This window comes from Acanthisitta chloris, unplaced genomic scaffold (assembly GCF_000695815.1).
Source record: "Acanthisitta chloris isolate BGI_N310 unplaced genomic scaffold, ASM69581v1 scaffold42709, whole genome shotgun sequence".
NCBI lineage: Eukaryota > Metazoa > Chordata > Aves > Passeriformes > Acanthisittidae > Acanthisitta > Acanthisitta chloris.
Genome location: NW_008690491.1, coordinates 1 through 19,029, shown reverse-complemented (window position 1 = coordinate 19,029; position 19,029 = coordinate 1). Strand labels below are relative to the sequence as shown.

Here is a 19,029-nt window from a genome sequence, read left to right as displayed (position 1 = left end):
TTTTTTAGTGTAAAAAAAGCGTGCATGTATTTACCCTAGCAATCTTCTTCCAACTCTCTTGAAAGAAGAGACCTTTCAAAAACTATAGCTGATAAACTGATTATTTCGGTTTTGATCTTTATTCCTCTACTAAACATAAACCAGGTCACGACTCTGAACTCCTCTGCCTGCCTGTTCATCATCGTCATCCTCATCTGACTGCTGTTCTGAGTGTTGGGAACTACCATACTCATACTCAATGGGCTTTGGATTGTTGTATGGGTAACCATTGTCATCAAAAAACCTTCGGAAGGTGAACTCGTAAAAAGCATGTTCGGGATGTTTCCCGTTTTTGTACCACCCGTTAAGGGTATCATTTCTGTTCCCTTCCTTGTCATCATCACTCCACAATTTATCTGGATCAACTGGATCGAAGTTTGATGTGTCCGTGGGATGAGCGATCTTGGGGATGTAGAAAGCAGACTGTCGGCGGAGATCGCTGGAAAAATCAATCGTTTTAAAAAACGGATGAGCTTTTATTTCATCGGCACCATTCTTGCCCAGACGATCTTCTGGCCCTCGGCAGAGTTTAATAATAAGGTCAGAGGCCTCTGGAGTCAATTTAGCTTGAGGTGGAATATGAAGTGCAGTTTGCCAGTTGATAACCTGAAAAGCAAAAAGAGGTGCTATTTGTTTGTAATTTCATAAAAAGGAAAAAAAAACCACATTAGAACAGCAAAACAGAACAAACAAACAGGGACCAAGCAATCATTTAGTGTGCCTAAGGGTTTTCACACCAGAGGGGAAAAATGTGAAGCTGCTCTCTCACAAGCATAAGGAATACTTCATCTGGAAATCTGGCAAAATCCAGGCAAAGTCTACTCACATGCCAAATCTAGAGTCTGGCACAGAATGCCCCTGCTCTAAACCAACAGAGACACCATAAAATCCAGCACCTGGAACCTGAGATTAGGCTTACATTCATAAAAAGGTGGTGAGGCGAATGAGCATTCAGTCATAAGAGGCATTGTAAAGATTAACAAAGTTTAACAAAAAAGAAAAAATCAATACCACACTACATTTGAGTCAACTAGTGTCTTGCAAGCTGAATGCAACTGTGCAAAAATGACACCTGTAGAAGACTGCCCTGGTGCTTTCCCTGAAGCAGTTGGGGCTCAGGGAGGGAAGGACCAATGGCTCTAAGTTGGCAGTAACCCCAAGCAGGCACAGTCATCTGCTGCTCCTCCACCTTTCCATGCTAAGCACCTGCAGATACACCACCAAAGGAAATCCTCTGCAGGTAAGCAGACATGGAAGCCAAGTGGTGGGAAAAGAACATCCCAGATACTGGAAGAGGAGAATAGAAGAAAAGAAAGTGGAAATAATAACTGGAACAGATACAGAAAGTGAAAAGGGAACGGCTGAGATCTGACGTGATTTTTAGTCGGCATGTCTACTGCAAAAGACAGAAAAAAAGACAGGAACGTGATCACTGAAGTCCCTTTACAAATTAAGTGCACCTCCACAGTAGCGCAAAGTTGAAAACGTTCCTAGTTATAAACAGGCTTGGAGAGACAGCACTCAAACACCACCTTTGCTTCCATTAGGAAGACTATGCAAATTTCAAGGCTGCTTTTCCAGACTGCTAATATCAGATTTTTAAAGTTACCTTCATCTGTGTTTCCAGGGGTGTTTGCGCCAGGAACGGAGGCTGTCCCACTAGCATCTCAAAGAGAATTACTCCAACACTCCACCAGTCACATAACTGTGTGTAACCTGAAATGAAGTTGAAATAAGGTAGTCAAAGTCTTAGAGTAATTTTAATCCTGAATTTCTAAGAATAAAAACAGTTCACAAGGTAATTCTATTCAATACTTACTTGAGATTTCCATACTAACTTTTTTTTTGTTAAAATATTATATACTTGGGAAAAGCAGCAATATAAGAAAGGTGAAGCAAGAAACTTGAGTCTCAGCTATTTTGCAGTGAGATTACAGTACAAAAATGCATTACCTGTTCGCAACAATACTTCTGGTGCAATGTAGTTGGGTGTGCCCACGAGGGAGTGGGCCAGGCAGCGCTGATGCTGACGGGCTGCCCTGCGCTCCAGCGGCTTCAGCCGATCTCCACATCTGCAGTTTGCTGGGTCTCCCCACTCACTGCTGAAATCCATGCTGTCCTGACGTGCATGATCACCTATCATTGAGCGAGACAGATGCCAAAAGTGAGGATGATTACTTTAGCTCTTCTCTGAGATTCATTTATCCATTAACATTCCTTCTTACAAGACAGAATCTGTTTCAGTTTCAGTGCTCAATCTGAGAGTTAAAATGGTCACCAACATCAAGATGTTGACTTTTTGTTTATTATATAAAATAACCAACTTCTGAAAACACTGGGTTTTTAAGCTAATTTTTGACATAACTATGAGAAAACGTTGAGTTTGCTATTTTGCCATTTTTTCTTAACATAACCCAATGGGGGTACATGGTGTATATTGTTCTTGCTCTTATATAAACAGAAAATACCCAATATTTAAAGCATAAAAAAAAAAAAATCCAGATTTTAAATCTCTTCTCTCCAGAGACTGTGTAACAGTCTGGCCTAGGACATATAATATTTTGATAAAGACTAGCAAAAAGTAATTTTTAAATTGTTTCAGAAAATAAAAACATACCTTCAAAAATTAAAAATAGGCTATCACAAAATCTGTGCTTTACCACTCTCAGAACTGTGACTTTTTTTGCTCTATTTCTTTAGCTGCTGTTTTAAATAATCAAGTAGGATTTTTAAAAGCCAACTTAAACCTCCCCAGAAACCAACAGTTTACACTGAATTGAGTACATGAGACACTCAGAACATGGGAGTGAGGTTTTCAAGAACAATTACATTTAAAACAATTATCTTCATAACAGAGTTAGGGCTGTTGTCTATGTATTCATCTCTCTACCTCTGATTTTCTCTCTCTGAATTTCCGCAGCCAGTAACGGGACGATCTCAGAGCACCACAGCTCATTCCTTCTCCCTTAAGGAATCAGTGCTCACGCTGGAACTCTCCCACACTAAATTCTGCTTTCTATAACTTGAGCATGCAGACATATTGTTAGTGTGTTTCTATTCAGAAAGGAAACAGCACAGTCATCTATTCCTTGCAAAGAATATTTCTATTTCTCTTACCACTCTGGTAGTACTTTGAATCATGAGTCCACCGAAAACCTGTACAGAGCCCAAAGTCAGTCAGTTTGATGTGACCATCGCGGTCTATCAAGATATTATCAGGTTTAATATCTCTGTGGATGAAGCCCATTTTATGAACACTCTCGACTGCGCAGGTCAGTTCTGCTGTGTAGAACCGTGCCAGATTTTCTGGAAAGACACCCATTCTAATTAGAAGACTCATCATATCACCTCCTGGAATGTAGTCCATTACAAAGTACAAATTGTCCTTATCTTGGAATGAATAGTACAGCCGAACCACCCACTCATTATCAGCTTCAGCGAGGATATCCCGCTCAGCTTTAACATGAGCAACTTGATTTCTAAGCAAGACGTCTTTTTTCCTCAGAGTTTTTGTTGCATATAAAGCATTCGTATCCACTTTTCTTGCTAGGCAAACTTCTCCAAATGCACCAACTCCCAGGGTTTTAATTTTTACAAACATCGACTTGTCCATTTTAGCTCTTCTTAGCCGAATGTAATTAGATTCTTTCTGGCACAACATTTTCCTCATTTGATCTCGGGCTTCTGGTGACAATCCAACCTGTGCAGCAAAGAGAATTAAATCTGAAGTGTGAACAGTACTCTTAATTCTTGGTGATTTTCTCATAATTACAAGGCTTAGGCAAAGCAAACCAAATACTTCTATACAGCACAGGAAATAATACTTGGAGGGGGTTTGTTTTGTTTTAATTTACACATTAGGATTCTATGAAAACACACAGCAGTGATAGAAAACCAAAATGTGATCGTTTTCAACAGCAAAATGCACGAGGTGCCATGAACCAGAAGGTTCTTGAGAAAGGAGTACCTTCTTGAGGAAAGAAAGGGTAATTTTCAAACTGCTGATAAAAACCAGTGCAAAAATATTATCTGAGTAACACTATGCAGCAACTGCCTCCCTGATTCTCTCTGAAGAGCTAAAGGACACCAAGACATGTCTAGGAACTGCAAGCTGCTGAGGACTAACTAAGGAGCTGCCATGGGAAAGGCTGCCCCTCTCCAGACAAGCTAAAGCAGAAGTCACTAAACTTCCTGACCATGCCATGGAATTTCAATTGCAGGAGGGAGTATGCAATTCTCTCACTCTCACACTTCCTTGTGTAGCTACACAAACCAGATCCACATGGCACTGGTGCCTACTGTCCGCCCACACCAAGCCTGTGTCTCTGCCAAAAGCCTAGACCTGATCCTCCCCCTTATCACAGATCCCACCCCTTTCTAGCAGGACCTTCAGTCATACTCTCACTACCGCTCTCCACTCCACATTCCAACTAGCTGAGCAGAGCACTTTCTCTGAAGTGGCTCACTCCTCCTCACATATCTTTTCTTGGCTCCCATCTGTGTACATATCCCTATCTTCACTGAACATCCCTGGTGTCCTGCCCAACACCACCAGCATTCTGACAGCTCAAACTCTCGCAGGCCATACACAACTCATCACCTACAGCTGGAAACCCTTATCTACAAGAACCACATTGAGCACTGTCATTGCACTCCAACCTGAGTTCCTCCTGCTGTGTTTCTGCTGATTTCAATTCCTTTGAAGTGCCACTCAATTTCAGTGCCATTTTTCTTGGCAAATTTCAGGGCCTGGAATCAGAACATCCCTTCTTTTTGGTTTTAATGTGAGTAGAACCTGTCTCCATTTTTTTAGTATTCTTTTCCCTGTGACTGCCCCCACACAGCCTTATGTTCATTCTTTTGTTTTCTGACAGAATTTTCAAAGTAATATATACTCCCTTTCTCATACCATCTAAATTATTTTATCTGCCTACCTGACTTGAAATCACCATCCCACAACAATGATTTCCAAGTTCAACCTGCAGTACATTCCCTTATTTTTTCATGGACATTCTGATCATAAAATTGAACATGGCCAAATTAAAACCCTGCAAATATCACAACTGTACTCCAGCACTATTCTAAAAGGTCTGACTATCTTATTGTCACATCTTACTTGATTTTTGATACCAGATCTCGCTGCTTCCATGTCCTTAATGCTTTACATGCTTGAAGGTACTGTCTGCATAACAGTACTATCATTAGTATTAGATAACTAGTCTAGGCCTGTATAAACTGTATGTTAATAGATGACTTCTGCTTTGCATAACTTGCAACATAACTTGAAACAAAATACAGTAGATGGGACTGAGAAAAAAAGTGAGAGAAAAGATCAGTTAGATTTCATTCTATATCTCTTAAATGTTTTCACAAGTTACTATATGTCACCTACTAAAGAAAATACTGTTAGAACACAGAAAAATTCTTACAGGCATTGTAACAGAAATGGATCCAAAGGGGAAGCAATTAATAAAATGCATACAAAATGCTTGTCTACCCAAACAAACTTCACAAGGAATATGAATTCAGTAAGATTTAAATGTGAGAGGATGTCTCACGTTGGAGACAACAGTTTTTGTTGACATCAGACAGGCAGCAGTTAGGACTGGGTAGCACTAATTTCAAGACTGGGTGTGGGAAATAGATTCAACTCCCTCTTCTGAATCAAAAAATTGTCTTTCTCAGCACAAGACTGCAGGAATACCTGGGCAGTGCCTTCCAGGTCAGAAACATCTGAAGTTTTCCATGAATGAACACGCTTAAGGCACACTCCTGCACAGAAGGAATTTTTGAAAATGCCTATCTGAACCCTGAAGTCTGCCTCAGCACAGACCCACTTGACACACACTGAACCCAAGTGATCAGTTACAGAACTAGCACAGAATATAACCTAGATAGCAACAAAACCCTAGGAGGAATGAAATTCACATTAATCAGTCACTGCAAGACATACAAACAAGAGTCTCCAAAACCCTTCTAGCTTTGCTTTCTACCTGCTCTCCAACTGCTGCATCCTAACCAGTTTTACTGTGTTGTTCTTCTACAACTACTGCAATCTTTTCCCCAACCCACCTTCACTTTTTCCTACGCCATTCACTAAACCAAATGTTAATTACAAACTGATGGCTCTCTGCATTGCTGTATTTAGAACTATCCCAGTTCCCAGAAACAAACCAACTCTGTAAGCTGCACAAACATCTCCAATTATTTTTAGACAATGCCAGACACAAGAGCTTCCTGAATTCCTCTACATCACACAATCTGCTCACATTTTGCTCCCTTCTCATCCTGCTGTGCCTTAAATCATGACTTAAGTTTCTTATTGCAGCAAAGACAGCTAACATAATTCTTGGCCAAATTCATGCATCAAAACTAAATATTTCTGAGACTACTCTGCTTTATTTCCTGGGAAACCTGAAGGCATAGAAATATGCCACCTATGCTAAAAACAGAGGATCCTGTGAAGGTAGGTATTTCTGTAGGGATGCATCCTGGCTTTTTTTCCTTTAGAAATTACCATCAAAGGCGAGAAAAGAAGGGATTCGATACTCGTGTAATCTTTGTTAACTTTCTGGTGCTTTAGACGCGCAAGAGAAACATCAAGAGAAGTTATCTGTGCTTTCATGTAAGTAATACTTATTCTCGAGCTACTACAGAACACAACACAGTAAGAAGGGAAAGTGAAGTTGGCAAATCAGCATTAATTATAATCTTACATTTAAGTACTCAAAAATAGACAAAAGAAATTCATGCTTGATTTTGATGCAGGATTGCATGCAAAGCTCCCTAAAAAGGGATCATGCTATTCTTAACAAATACTGTTGCTTCAGAATCTTACTTGTCTACACAGGGATGGAGGCTACAGAGTTCAGGAAAGCTTCCCACACCTTAACAGTTTAAATCAGCTGTTAGTGGAAGTGAAAAAGGAAAGAGAGAAGACTAAGAATAAAGATCCAATAAGAATTCCAGGATGAAATCTTGCTAACATTTACATATTTGTGATTAAGCAAACACTTACAAAAGACTACAGCTTACAGTAAGAATTTTCAAAGAGTAAGAAAACACAGATTTAAAAACCAGCATGTCAGGAAAGTGTCATAAGCCAAACACATTTTCATAGAATAAATTAAAAGGTACATCATACTTATGTCAAACTTTCAACTACAGTTGTTAAAAAATACGTATGTTATACATCTCAATTCTACCTTTCTGCAAATCTTAGTTTCACTACTTATCATTTTCTCTTTTGAAATGACACATGTATACATCTGGTCGTTTCTACCCTTCTGATTTGGTTTAATAGTACACTGAAATCCCAGAAACAGGCTGCTGACTTCATGCAGGCACAAAAAAGTTGATTTTACATGTGTTTTGTTGATGCCTGTTTTTTTAATATCCCATTCAATTGCATCTTGTTTAAACAGATACAGTCTGGACTATAAAATAATTAGGCAAAAGATACCACGTCTCTTCCACTCTAAAGCAAAAACTAACTTTTTATTTGAACTTAAAAAAAATATTGCTACTGGAAGCAAACTACAGAACATTGAAAAAATTAGTTTGGGTGACTATATAAATGCACTAACCTGGTCTACCACTTGTCCCTGCTTTGCTTGTATGGGCAGTGCTTATTTAAAAAAAAATCTTTTCTAAAAATCATTAAAATATTGTATATAATTCAAAAATCAGGATTAAATAGAACCTATTAACCAAAAGCTATGAGGCACATAGTTAAATCTCAGTTCATGCAACCATGATTCTGCTTGTGCTGCCTTACTGTACATAGGCCAGATGAATCACATTTAGACATGCAAAACAGTTACTTTAAAAAATTAATTGCTAAGAAGACAATGAAGTATGTAAACAAAACAATGAAAACTTGCTGTATCTTGAACACAAAAATTAAAAATAGACTTCAGTACCACAATATACCACAATGTTCTATTTATCTGCACTACTTAAGTATTCTACAATTAAGACATATCTCTTAAGGCTAATACAGAGCAGTTTTAGTTCACAGATTCAGAAAGAAGGAAGAGTTTACCCGCATCATTTCATTCTCCAGTTGTTTCTTCCGATGCAAACGCTGCTGGTGTGACTTGAGTATATTCTCCACATGCTGCTCCATGAAGAATTTAAAGGCTTGAGGGGAATAACTTTGAATGCGAGACTCTCTTCTTTCTTCATCTTTCTTGTTTTTTCTAACAGGAACAGGTGATGTTGTAATCTGTTTCTTTTCTTTATCTGTTGAATCAACACAATCGTAACTCTTTTCATTCTCATCCTCTCTGGATAAAAGAGGTGGTTCCTCCTTGTTGAGCTTGGGTCCTGCCTCATACAGATTGACAGAAGGATTCTGATGTAATAAGTGTTTTGGGTAAGGTGGTGGGGGACCCTGGTAGTTTGGAGCCTCTGCAACAGGAGGCATAACTGTCATATTTGTAGATGGGCTCTCGGAGAAGGGAATGGTCTGAACAGTTTGCACAGGCTGTGGCATCCAGGAAGGGTGAGTGGGTGCCAAGGCAGTCTGCAGCTCTGGTTTTAGCACACGCATACTTTTCACTGGTTGCTGAATGGGAGCAGGTGTTATAGCTGTCACCGTGGTAGCTGAAGGCTGAGAGCTGCCAGTGTGACTCTGCCTATTGCCATGATGGTTGTTGAAAGAATTTGACCTTACAGGAAGGTTGGGTTGCCATGTGGGCATGTCGTGCCCATTGCCAGGTGACGACTGCGGCTGCACAGGGGAAGGCTGGGACCAGGATGCAGGTATTCCAGCTACAGTTGTACTGTACAGTTCCATGTTGTGACTATTTCTATTTGGCACCATCATTGCCTGAGGAAGATTCCCATTGGTGTATGCTGAAGGAGGAGCAGATCCTCCTGCCTGCATCTGTAGTGCGGTGGGACTCTGCCTGTTAGTTGGATTCATGGGGTATGGGGGTGGCTGGCGACTCACTGAATTCCCAGACACCACATTCTGGTGAACTATGAATTCTGCCTGACAATTGCCGTTTTGCATTCCAGCTCTTCCTGAGGGAAAACTAAATTTGCTGTTGGCAGAACTCTGCATGATTATTGGTTGCCTGCCCATAGGGACAGCACTCATGCCTCTCTGACCCTGTGTGGATGAATTCATCGGCGGAGGATTCATAGGTGGAGGTGGATAACCATCCTGCCACGCTCCTGGTGGCACTGGAGAAATACGGGAGATCACGTACTCCATGTTTCCCGAGTATCTCTTTGTTTGAGAGCTGGGTTCCCAGGAAGGAGGTGGAGGAGTAGTTCCCCTTGGAGGGGGTGTCTGCCCTCGAGGAGGTGGAGGAGGAGGAGTGACACTCCTTATCTGTGGTAGAGGTGGGGGATTCACTCTTTGTCCATTGCCAGGATGAGCCTGCGCAAACGCTGCAATGCCAGATCCAGACAAAGGCCTTCCCACGTCAGGCTGAGCGCTGGGACTTTCTGAGCGGTAAATGACACCATCCCCCAGGGAAGGACCATGGCGCTGAGGAACCAGGGACTCCTTGGAGCCCTTCCAGCTCTGCTTGCGGTTAACTGATTGCTGGACAGCCCCTGCTTTCACAAGGAGAAAACACAGCATTTATATTGTTAGAAATCATTTCTATTTGCTCTCTGAATTTCGTGTTCTTCTGCAGAAATTGCTACAGAAAGAGGACAGGCATAATATAATCCACTGTACTTCACGTGAAAAATGGATCTCTATCTAGCAATACACAGCATGGTACGGTATATGCTCAGTACACATACAAGAGCAAAAAAAATGCATTGAAACCGTAACATCACAGCTTTTAGAAATCACTTTTCTGAAAATGCATTTTGCTTCAGTAAAAATGCATTCAAGTTTTTATTGAAAAAATGTTAACATGCAAAGCTATTAGGCACACAATGTCTTTTTAATCACACACACAAACAACTCTCGGAAGAATGTTCAGTACAAATGCAATAAAAGTAACAGCAGAGAAAAGGATGTTTAGCTATGTTGCTATCCCTTCCAGCTTAACACTCTAAAACACTTAGTGTGCTTAAACTGAAATTTAACTGAAAGTGGTGAAATCAAGCAGCTCGCTCACACCATTGTCTGCACAGTGGCTCTACACTTATTTTCCTCGTGTGCAAAGTTGTATTAAAAAGCTTTAGTTTTAAAAAATTGTCTTTATGAGTAGAAGTGCTGTAGAGAGACAAGAATTAAAACTGTATGAAAGCAAAACTTAGAGTAAAACGCTACTATTTATTTACTTCAGAGATGTTATTTTACGCCATATAAACAAAATAATGTGCAAGTCACTAAGGTGCCACAGTCATACTGTGCCTTTTACAGCATTAATGCTGAGATACAGGTAAACATATGCAGTACTGGAACTCCTGAAAGTCATCTATCTTCAGCAAAAATCTTTGCAAGTAGCAATGAAAATTATGTCTAAATAGTGGCATTTAGCCAGCAGCTTCATACAAACACCAACTCATCCTGCTTAACAGACTGCATGAAAGTAACACTGTTCTTTGCTACTGTTAACTAGGAATTTGTCTTCATACCTATACAGTTAATTTAAAATGTAACTCCAGTGCTAACAGCTCAGCCCTCAACTTTAATCAGATTAAAGTTCACTATTTCTGCTGCTTTTGAAAGTTACTCTTTGTTTAGGTGTGTGCTACCAAAAAGAAGCCACCAAGATGTACTAAAAATGTGCTTGCATCTGTTAAGAAAGCAGTAACAGTAAGTGGCAAAATTCTGACTCTGCTACTAAAGTTACAGTCTGTCCTCCAGCATCTATCAAAACACTCTGCCTTCAAAGCCTGTCTTAAAAACTGTCTTAAAATCTGGAACTAAACAGAAAATTAAGCAGACAAGTAACTTGAAACAGAATATCCTAAAATACAAATACTGTAGCCATATGATATATAAACACACACACAAATATACACAAAATATCTATACATAGTGCTGTTGTGTTGGAAATTGTGTGGAGCCAAAAAATTAAAATGAGAAATTAGTGCTCACCACTGATTTCTAAATGGCACCTGAGAGTGAGAACAAAATACAGATACATCAACTACTACAGTGAGATTCCAATGCCATTCCTTGTATAGAATGTTTACATACAATAATAAAACCATGCAGTTATAAAACCAAGTGTCTAATGGACCCTTCTTTCAGGAGAATCACGTTACATGCTTTACATGCTATTTTTCAAAGCAAAAAAACTCTGTATCAGCATATCTGTGCCACTGTGAGCACATGAAGGCAGAATTGACTGTTCTATTTTTCACCTGTAAGAATCCTCTCCGTGAGTTACTGAGTGACCATGGATACACCTACCTGGTGGTTTCATACCTGCGTTTACAGGTCTTGCTGCTGCCGCCACCATCTGCTCCCGACGAGGATCCTGGTAGCTCATCTTACTTATAAATTCGATGGCAGCTTCTATACTACGGTTGTTAGTTTGTCTGAGAGCTTGTACAACCATATCCTAAAGAGAAAATTATATAAAAAAATTATTTACAAGAAAATCATCAAAATGCCAAAAATCATGGTTCTTTAGCCCAATATCGTGCAGTAATTTTCCAAAGTACAAATCTGATTTCTCTCAATTGTTTTAAAACTAATTTCAAAAGGTTTTCTGCACAACAGATCCTCCAAAGTAGTACAACAGTCTGGATGTTAAGAAGGAAAGTCAACTTGTTGAAGAACTGCAGTATGATGTAAACCATGTCACCTTGCTATTCGTATGAACAGATTGCCTATACAACCATTAATTGCTGACGTGCACTACCCAGGTAACAGCTAGTTATACCATGACCAGAGCTCCCTTCCAACGTAAGTTATTCTAGGAAAAGATACCTAATGTGAAATTGGGAACTTCTTTCACTCAAAAATTATTCCTGATGAAGGTAACATTATTGGCAGAAACTCTGTTATTTTTGTGGTACATTTCGGCTCTGGGTTGCTAGAGATCCAAACATAAGTTTTGATCTGATGGCCGATCCCAGCTCAGTCAACAGAAAATGTATTAAGGACCTGTGTTTTTTTCACTGACTTGAATGAGGTAAGGTCAAGCAACAGACACAGAATTCCAGAGATGGTGCTCTCCCACTTATAATGAATGGGGTTTGTGCAGCTGACCCAACAATTCTGAGACAAATCCACAATACAATTCCCTACAGCTAAGCACACTATCTCTTTGTTACGGCCATATTTTGCCGTATCAAAGCAATCATTTCAGTTCATGGGATGTTTGAAGCTGTTACCTACATACATACACCACCATTCCCCTCCTACTCAAACCAATGGGACATCAAAGAGGGCTCAGGAGGTCAGTACCAATCCTGAATTCAAACCCACACTGATACTTCCATCATGTCTGTGTACAGTTTTAACACTCAAGCATACAAAATCACATAGAACCCTCAGAAACAGTAATTACATTCAGTGAACAAAACAGAACCTTAAAAATGTTTTTTAAAATTAAAAAACTATACAATAAGGTTGTCATCATGTTTACTGACCCACTGACATTGTTGGAAGAAGCAGATATGACTTTTGATCTCACAGCTCCTCCATGAGACACATCTGCAACATTTCTGCTATTCTAGGCAAGGCCGTCTGTGGCAAAAAGTACATTTTCAGCACCAATATGCTATTTGATCATGGTGCAAACAGAAAGTTAAGTTGCCCAAAGTATTTAATTTCCTAATTGAATACATTCCAAACACAAGAACACACATGTGATAGGACACATCATTCATTTCTACCTATTGACCTTAATGTTTTCCTAATCGACTTCAAAACCAAATTTACTGTCCTTTCAGTCAAGCAATTCTACAATATAGAAATCTAAATCTGTAAGTTCACATCTCCAAGGCATAGAGACACACAGGATCTCAAGGTACAAAACCAGTAATATTTTAAGAGACAGAATTTAGTTCCCTCTCCACTAACTGAAGGCTCTGAGTAAGAATCAAAGGATCTCTATCCCCTCTAGCTAAAGAACAAAAAACCTGACCATCTTATAAGACAAAGTATTCAATGTCTTAAAGAGTATCACCTTACACAGAACATGTGAGGACTGAATTCAAATTATAATAAGCAAAAGACATTTCCTGTGAGCTATTTAGGAAGTTTTTTAAAAAAATCCAAACAGAATGAATGACATTCTACTCTAATTATTATACACGTATATGACTATTAATATACACTCACCTAATACTGATTGATAGCTATCTGTTCCACTTTAACCCTGAACACCATCCACTAGCTGAGGGGCAGGGGGAAATAACCAGAACATTTATGACATTCAATATATTTTTAAAAAAGGTTAAAAAAAATAAATTGAATACAATTTGAAGTTTCCCCACCAAGAAAAACACTTTCCTACTTCAGCTGTATGTGTTGCTAGTGGCATACATGGACCAGTGCCATATGGGCTATTGTGGCAACACAACTGTAGGTTGACACATGGCAGAAATGGCTTACACTGGCACTCTGCCTGAAAAAAGCTCCATACAATCACAAGTGTCATGGGAATTCTCAGTTGCATCCAAGAACAAAGGGTAGGAGCAAAAGGCTTCAAGATACAAAGGATCCAACAAAAATACCAACTTGAGATACCTTTCTAGTTTTTTTATTCAGCCATATACCACTCCTCAGCTTGCAAAAACGACTGCAGGTTCAATCTGTAAAAATGGATCTGAGAACTAATCTACTTTAAAACAAACAAACCTCCTCCCCAAACCCCACACAACAGCAACAAAAAAACACCCCAACCTCAGCAACAAACTGCAGAGCAGGAGCAAATTATTACAAAAACTATTTATCACTATAACATCCTTCCATTCTTCCTGAAACAGTCTGGACGACGTATTTGAGCAAGTGAAAGGAACATGAAAAACCATTATCAGCACATGACACTGGGACACTGCTGAGGAAAAGCCAATCCATAGTTTTGGAGAAGTTCACTCCTGGGAGAGGTAGATCTCTCTGTAAACAGCAAAGCATTGCAGTCAGCAGAACTCACGAGCTGGTCACTACTGCAAGCAGTGCACTCCTGTAAAGGCAATCCCTGTTCTCGTGCTGTGCCTTTTTCCTTTGGAAAGATGAGTGGTTTGCTAGCTTTTTTAAAACGTGTTTTTGTACCCAGGTTTACAAAGAACGCGTGAAAACAAGTGTGATTTACTTTGATGTGCAAGCCCCAGTAAAAACACAGGAGCTGTAATTTCCTTCATTTTTCCTTCCTGGCAGCCACACTTCAGATTAATTTCCAAAATGTTTGTTATTGCCATTCAATTTAGAATGGCCACATTTTATCAACGTTTTAAACGAGCACAATCCAAAACAACACTGAGTATCAGAGGCAAAATCCATGTTCTAGAGAGTCCAGTTCTCTCTGCCTAAAATTATACAAAAAATTAAAACAACCTACCACATGAGAACAATCTGCACAAGATGTGTTAAAAATCAAAATAAAAATATCCAAGCCTCTCTAAATTTCTCTATTGCTCTTATTCACCCCACACTGTTACCAGTTTCTTGCCCTAACCAGAAACATACCAGATTCTGGCTATCTTGCTTATCATGTTGTTCAAACATTCCATGGCCAACACCTGCTCCAACATGCACTGTTAGTTTATAGTTAGCAGAACACCAAGTCTTCAACATAAAACACTTTACCTCATCAAAGCCAGCAGCCTGTAAGTCTTGCAGCATTTGCCGATTAACTTCTGAAGTTCCTTTGACAGCTGAGGTTGCCTCATTTGCAAAAGGCAGAAGTGAGTTTCTTATCTCCTGTAAAACTTTATGATATGTTACAAATTTCGGGGGATTTCGGCCTTGTCTAGGATCTTCAGATAACATTTTGCCCATGCTGTGATCAGCTTTAGCAGCATCTGAGGGTTTAGGTAAATTCCTGAGGCTCTCTCGTATTTCCTGTAGCATCTGCTGGCTGCTGCCAGTATAGTTACTGGCAGGAAAAGTTTTAGGCCTCATTTGTCTATAACCTTCTGGCTTCTCACTTCTCTTCATGAAAACATGTATGTATGCACCCTCCACCAAGGACTTGCACACACCAGAACTCAAGGAAGACTGGCTGGTGTCAAAACTTGTGAAAGCAGTGGGTCTTCACTGTGAGGCCTTGGGTCCTGTAGTGCTGGAGCTTGTCACGACCCAAAACTGCTATCCTGTTAACAAAACAAAACAAATCCCATTATACATACTGCAGTAAAAAAATCACGATGCAGCACTGCCCTTACAGATACTAAAAGCATGCTAAGCAAATTCTCCAGGCAGTCTTTACTCAACCCAAATTACAAACTGTGTTGGGCTTCTAACAGTCTGTTAACAACAAATTCCTCAGGCACCTGAAGTCTTAACAGTCCTGAATTGCAAAGGATGTGGACAAAGTAAAGAAGAATTCCTCTGTGTGGTGGACAAAGCTTTCAAGAACAGATATTAACTCCTGTGTGTGCCACCCCATCACTGCTTCTGTGCCTTCCCTGTCTGCTGGTTCCAGTCTCCATTTGTCACCCACGTTCTTCCCATCAAGGCCTTTACAGCTGAAAGTGCCAACTCATTTATCCAGGATATCCAAACACCCTTGCTGTTCAACCATTCTGACATCAAGCTCCACAAACAGATGGAAGTGAGAAGTACGAAGTACACCACTAAGAGCACATAATTATAATGACTTTATCCATCCTTCTGAAGTCACATATGTAAAAAGTAAACACTGGCCTAGCTCACCACATGCAGCTTTGTTACTTCTTGTACCATCTACCACTTGAGTCTGTTTATGGGTTCAGTTTTCTCAAGCTGTCAATCTCCCAGCTCAAGTCTCCTTGAACCAGTCTTTGTCAGTAGTTAAGTAATTTTTAAATGTATTTTACATAAGGAAGATGAGAAGGCAGGGGGAAAAACAGAAAATTTAATTTTTCTACAGTAACATTCCTTAATAACTCAAGCAACAAATTCACTGAGAGCATAGCTGTGACATTTGGTAAGGGAAACAGAATTTTCTGCCAAAACCCAAATAAAAAATGTTTGCCATCTGAAGGCGCTGACAGGGAAAGATAAGAGCCTGTGCCTGCAGAGAGCACCGATCTCGGCCTGGGCACGAGTCAGTGCTGGAGCTGTTATGGCAAAGGATAGAGCAACCACAGTGAAACACCGGAGAAGCTGCAGAGCATTTGCCTCTTTAGAGTATTAGGAAATAAAACTTTTTCAGTCTCTGCTGCTTCAGATCAGTTACTAAGACAGTGCAAGATGAAAATATAAAAGATTTTAGCAGTCTTTTCCTCACAGGCAACTGAAATGGTAAAGCTCAACTCACACTGCTCCTTTACTATAATTCAGTGTCTAACTAACAATATTGAAATGTTCTTCTTTTGTTGTTTCTGTTTCTCAAAGTGTTAAAAATTTGCATTCCTAGTTTTCTGAAGGATTATTTTTGAGGGTTCAGTTGTCTGCAAGCATCTTTTGTCTCCTGAAGAAGTACTGTGTTGGGAGGCGTTTCTCACATTAGACCTAAACTAAACAGGTGTCTGAATTCTACAGTCTACAGAAACAGCCACTCTTCCTTCATCTCCAGGTTTCACTTCCATAACACGTAATCAACCGATTAATGATTCAGTGATTGAGGAAGAGTATGACAGGCTAATAGGAAAGAGAACCCTCTAATACACATGCAAATTATATGAATTAAATACACATGCTACCCATATATGAATAAAACCTGAAAGCTTGAAGTAATAAATCAATGAGGACTGCAGAAAGAAACACAAGGGATACCGACTTAAACCCATTCTCCTTGGAGAACCATTTAAGAAACAACACAATTTCTCTAATAAAACTATCTAAATCTTAAGGGGTATAACTGCACCCACAAGCTTTCTTTGCCCTGTGATAGGTTTGAACCCTTAATTAAGTGTAATTGGGTAGTTATATCAAACTTGTTTCGTGCAGTCTGATAGCATATAATTCTTCAGCGCTCACAGAATAAGTAAAAGATCATCAGACATGTGAGCAAATTTTAATTACTAACAGTGCAATTTTGCTCAGGGTATTAAGAAATCTAGAAAACAGCATAAAGTACAGCATGAAAGCAATTACAGTATAATTTAGTTTTGGCTACTTTCAAAATAGTTTTCAAAACATGCCATGTTTAAGATTACATTGAAAATACTTAGCCAAAAACACTTTTTGCAAAGAAAATGAAGTAACTATAATTAGACCATTTAACTAGTTATGTTATGGATGTTCCTTTTCTTTCTAACTGACTTCCTTCAAAAAACTCATGTTGGATACACCAATGCAAGGACATGTCCTAGTAACACTTGAAAGAATCAGCACCTCCAGAAAAGTGAAACACGGACTCATCCCAAACACAGGACAACAAGGCTAAATGTCTCAAAAAGTTTAGTAATCTAGATTACTTGTTCAAATTCAGTCAAAGTTAGGTGTAATGACTAGCTCACCATTGGCAGAATAATCTAGGCAGAACAGTATAATGTCACATATTCCAATGAGAGATGAAAAAATGCCCATACACAAGTTACTCCTTGTAACAAATTCCAAAAGCCAGGAATTCAGGAGAAAACAGCACCTACATGTTTTACATACTTCATTTGGTATTTCAATACTCATTTTATGGTTGCATCTGGGTAGCTGAGACAGACAAATCTAACAGGCCTAAGAGAAATCAAGGTTAAATTAAAAGGGCACTTAAAACCATAAATCAGGAGAACTAGAGTCTACTGCCTAGGGGGGGAAAAAAAAAATCAGTTTCTACTCTGATTTCTTCAGGTGGAAAACTGAGAGAATTTTATTTCTTTCTAAAGTTCTTTGAGAACTGTAAGACAAGAGATGCTACAAGTGGCAACTGCAGATGGACTAACGTGCACTTTCACTTACGTGTTTGGCAGCAGCACAGCTCTAGCAGTGCAAACCTGACAGTCCACTTACCTCCCACCACTCAGCAGCAACAGCACTACTGTCTGTAAGGCCACACAGCGTGAACCAAGCTAAGGAAATCACCCAAACAAATAGTACCTTTTTTTTGGTGGGTTGTTTCTTTTGGCAGCACTGACAGGGACCAGCAGTTTCATGTGTATATGAAACTAACTCTTAATTGCTCAGAAACAAAATTAAATTTGTCTTGCAGAAAGCAAGAATTACTGCAGTTTGCCTTGCTTTGCATATGGACCTCAAATTCACAAGTCACCTCTTCTTAGACCTCTGCACACACTTCAAAGGTGCAAAGTGTTGACTGCTGAGTAAGAAACATATCTCAATTTCGTGCTTCTAACTAGCAAACATCAATCACACCCAAAGGGACAGACATCTTTTCCCCCTCACAGTTTTGTGTCACAAAATAGTCAGTCTGTTAATGCAGATGTTTCTGCAGATGAAGTTTTACACTCCTCTAAAGGAGTTAAAATATAATCTTTCATTTATTTCCAAAATATGGGGATCCACTATTTTCTTCTTCAGCTCAAACTGCAGGGAAAAAAACCAAAACCCACCTTGTCTTTTTACAGAATAATCATTAAAGACTGGACTCAAAAATAGCTGTTGTAATAAAAGCTCAGAAGTTCTCAAGGCCAGGCTGGATGGGGCTTGGAACAACCTGGCCTAGTGGGAGGTGTCTTAAAATGAAGTTTGAGGGGCTTGGTCTGAACCAACAAAAGGAAGGTTTTCTTCAGGTGACAAGTCATTGAGCTGTAGTAGCAATTTGTCAAAGGATGCATTCCCAACGCTAAAAGTTTCCATAGGATAGGGAGAAAACCAGACCCTGGAATTAGTAAACACAACTACAGGGAAGTTAGGGAAGCCTGAGCTGGAAATGGCCAGGGGCTAGATAAACACTAGGAACATTGTGCATTCGTTCTGCTTGTTTCCATTCTTAGGCTCCGCGGGATCCTGTAACAGGACGCAGCTCTTCGACCTACACACGTACTCCGGGTCGCAGCACCAGCTCTTCCAGG

The 19,029-nt window shown here is 39.6% G+C and overlaps 1 protein-coding gene across 1 annotated transcript; it reads right to left on the bottom strand.

Moving 5' to 3' along the window:
- Positions 1–117: 117 nt before the first annotated feature.
- LATS1 (large tumor suppressor kinase 1) lies at positions 118–15,073 on the bottom strand. The gene is made up of 7 exons (XM_009081818.1): positions 14,723–15,073; positions 11,375–11,525; positions 8,084–9,609; positions 3,157–3,739; positions 1,993–2,175; positions 1,649–1,755; positions 118–645 (listed from the first exon to the last, which is right to left on the bottom strand). The coding sequence occupies exons 1-7, from the start codon at positions 15,071–15,073 to the stop codon at positions 130–132; spliced, it is 3,417 nt and encodes a 1,138-aa protein (XP_009080066.1). The 3' UTR covers positions 118–129.
- Positions 15,074–19,029: the final 3,956 nt, after the last annotated feature.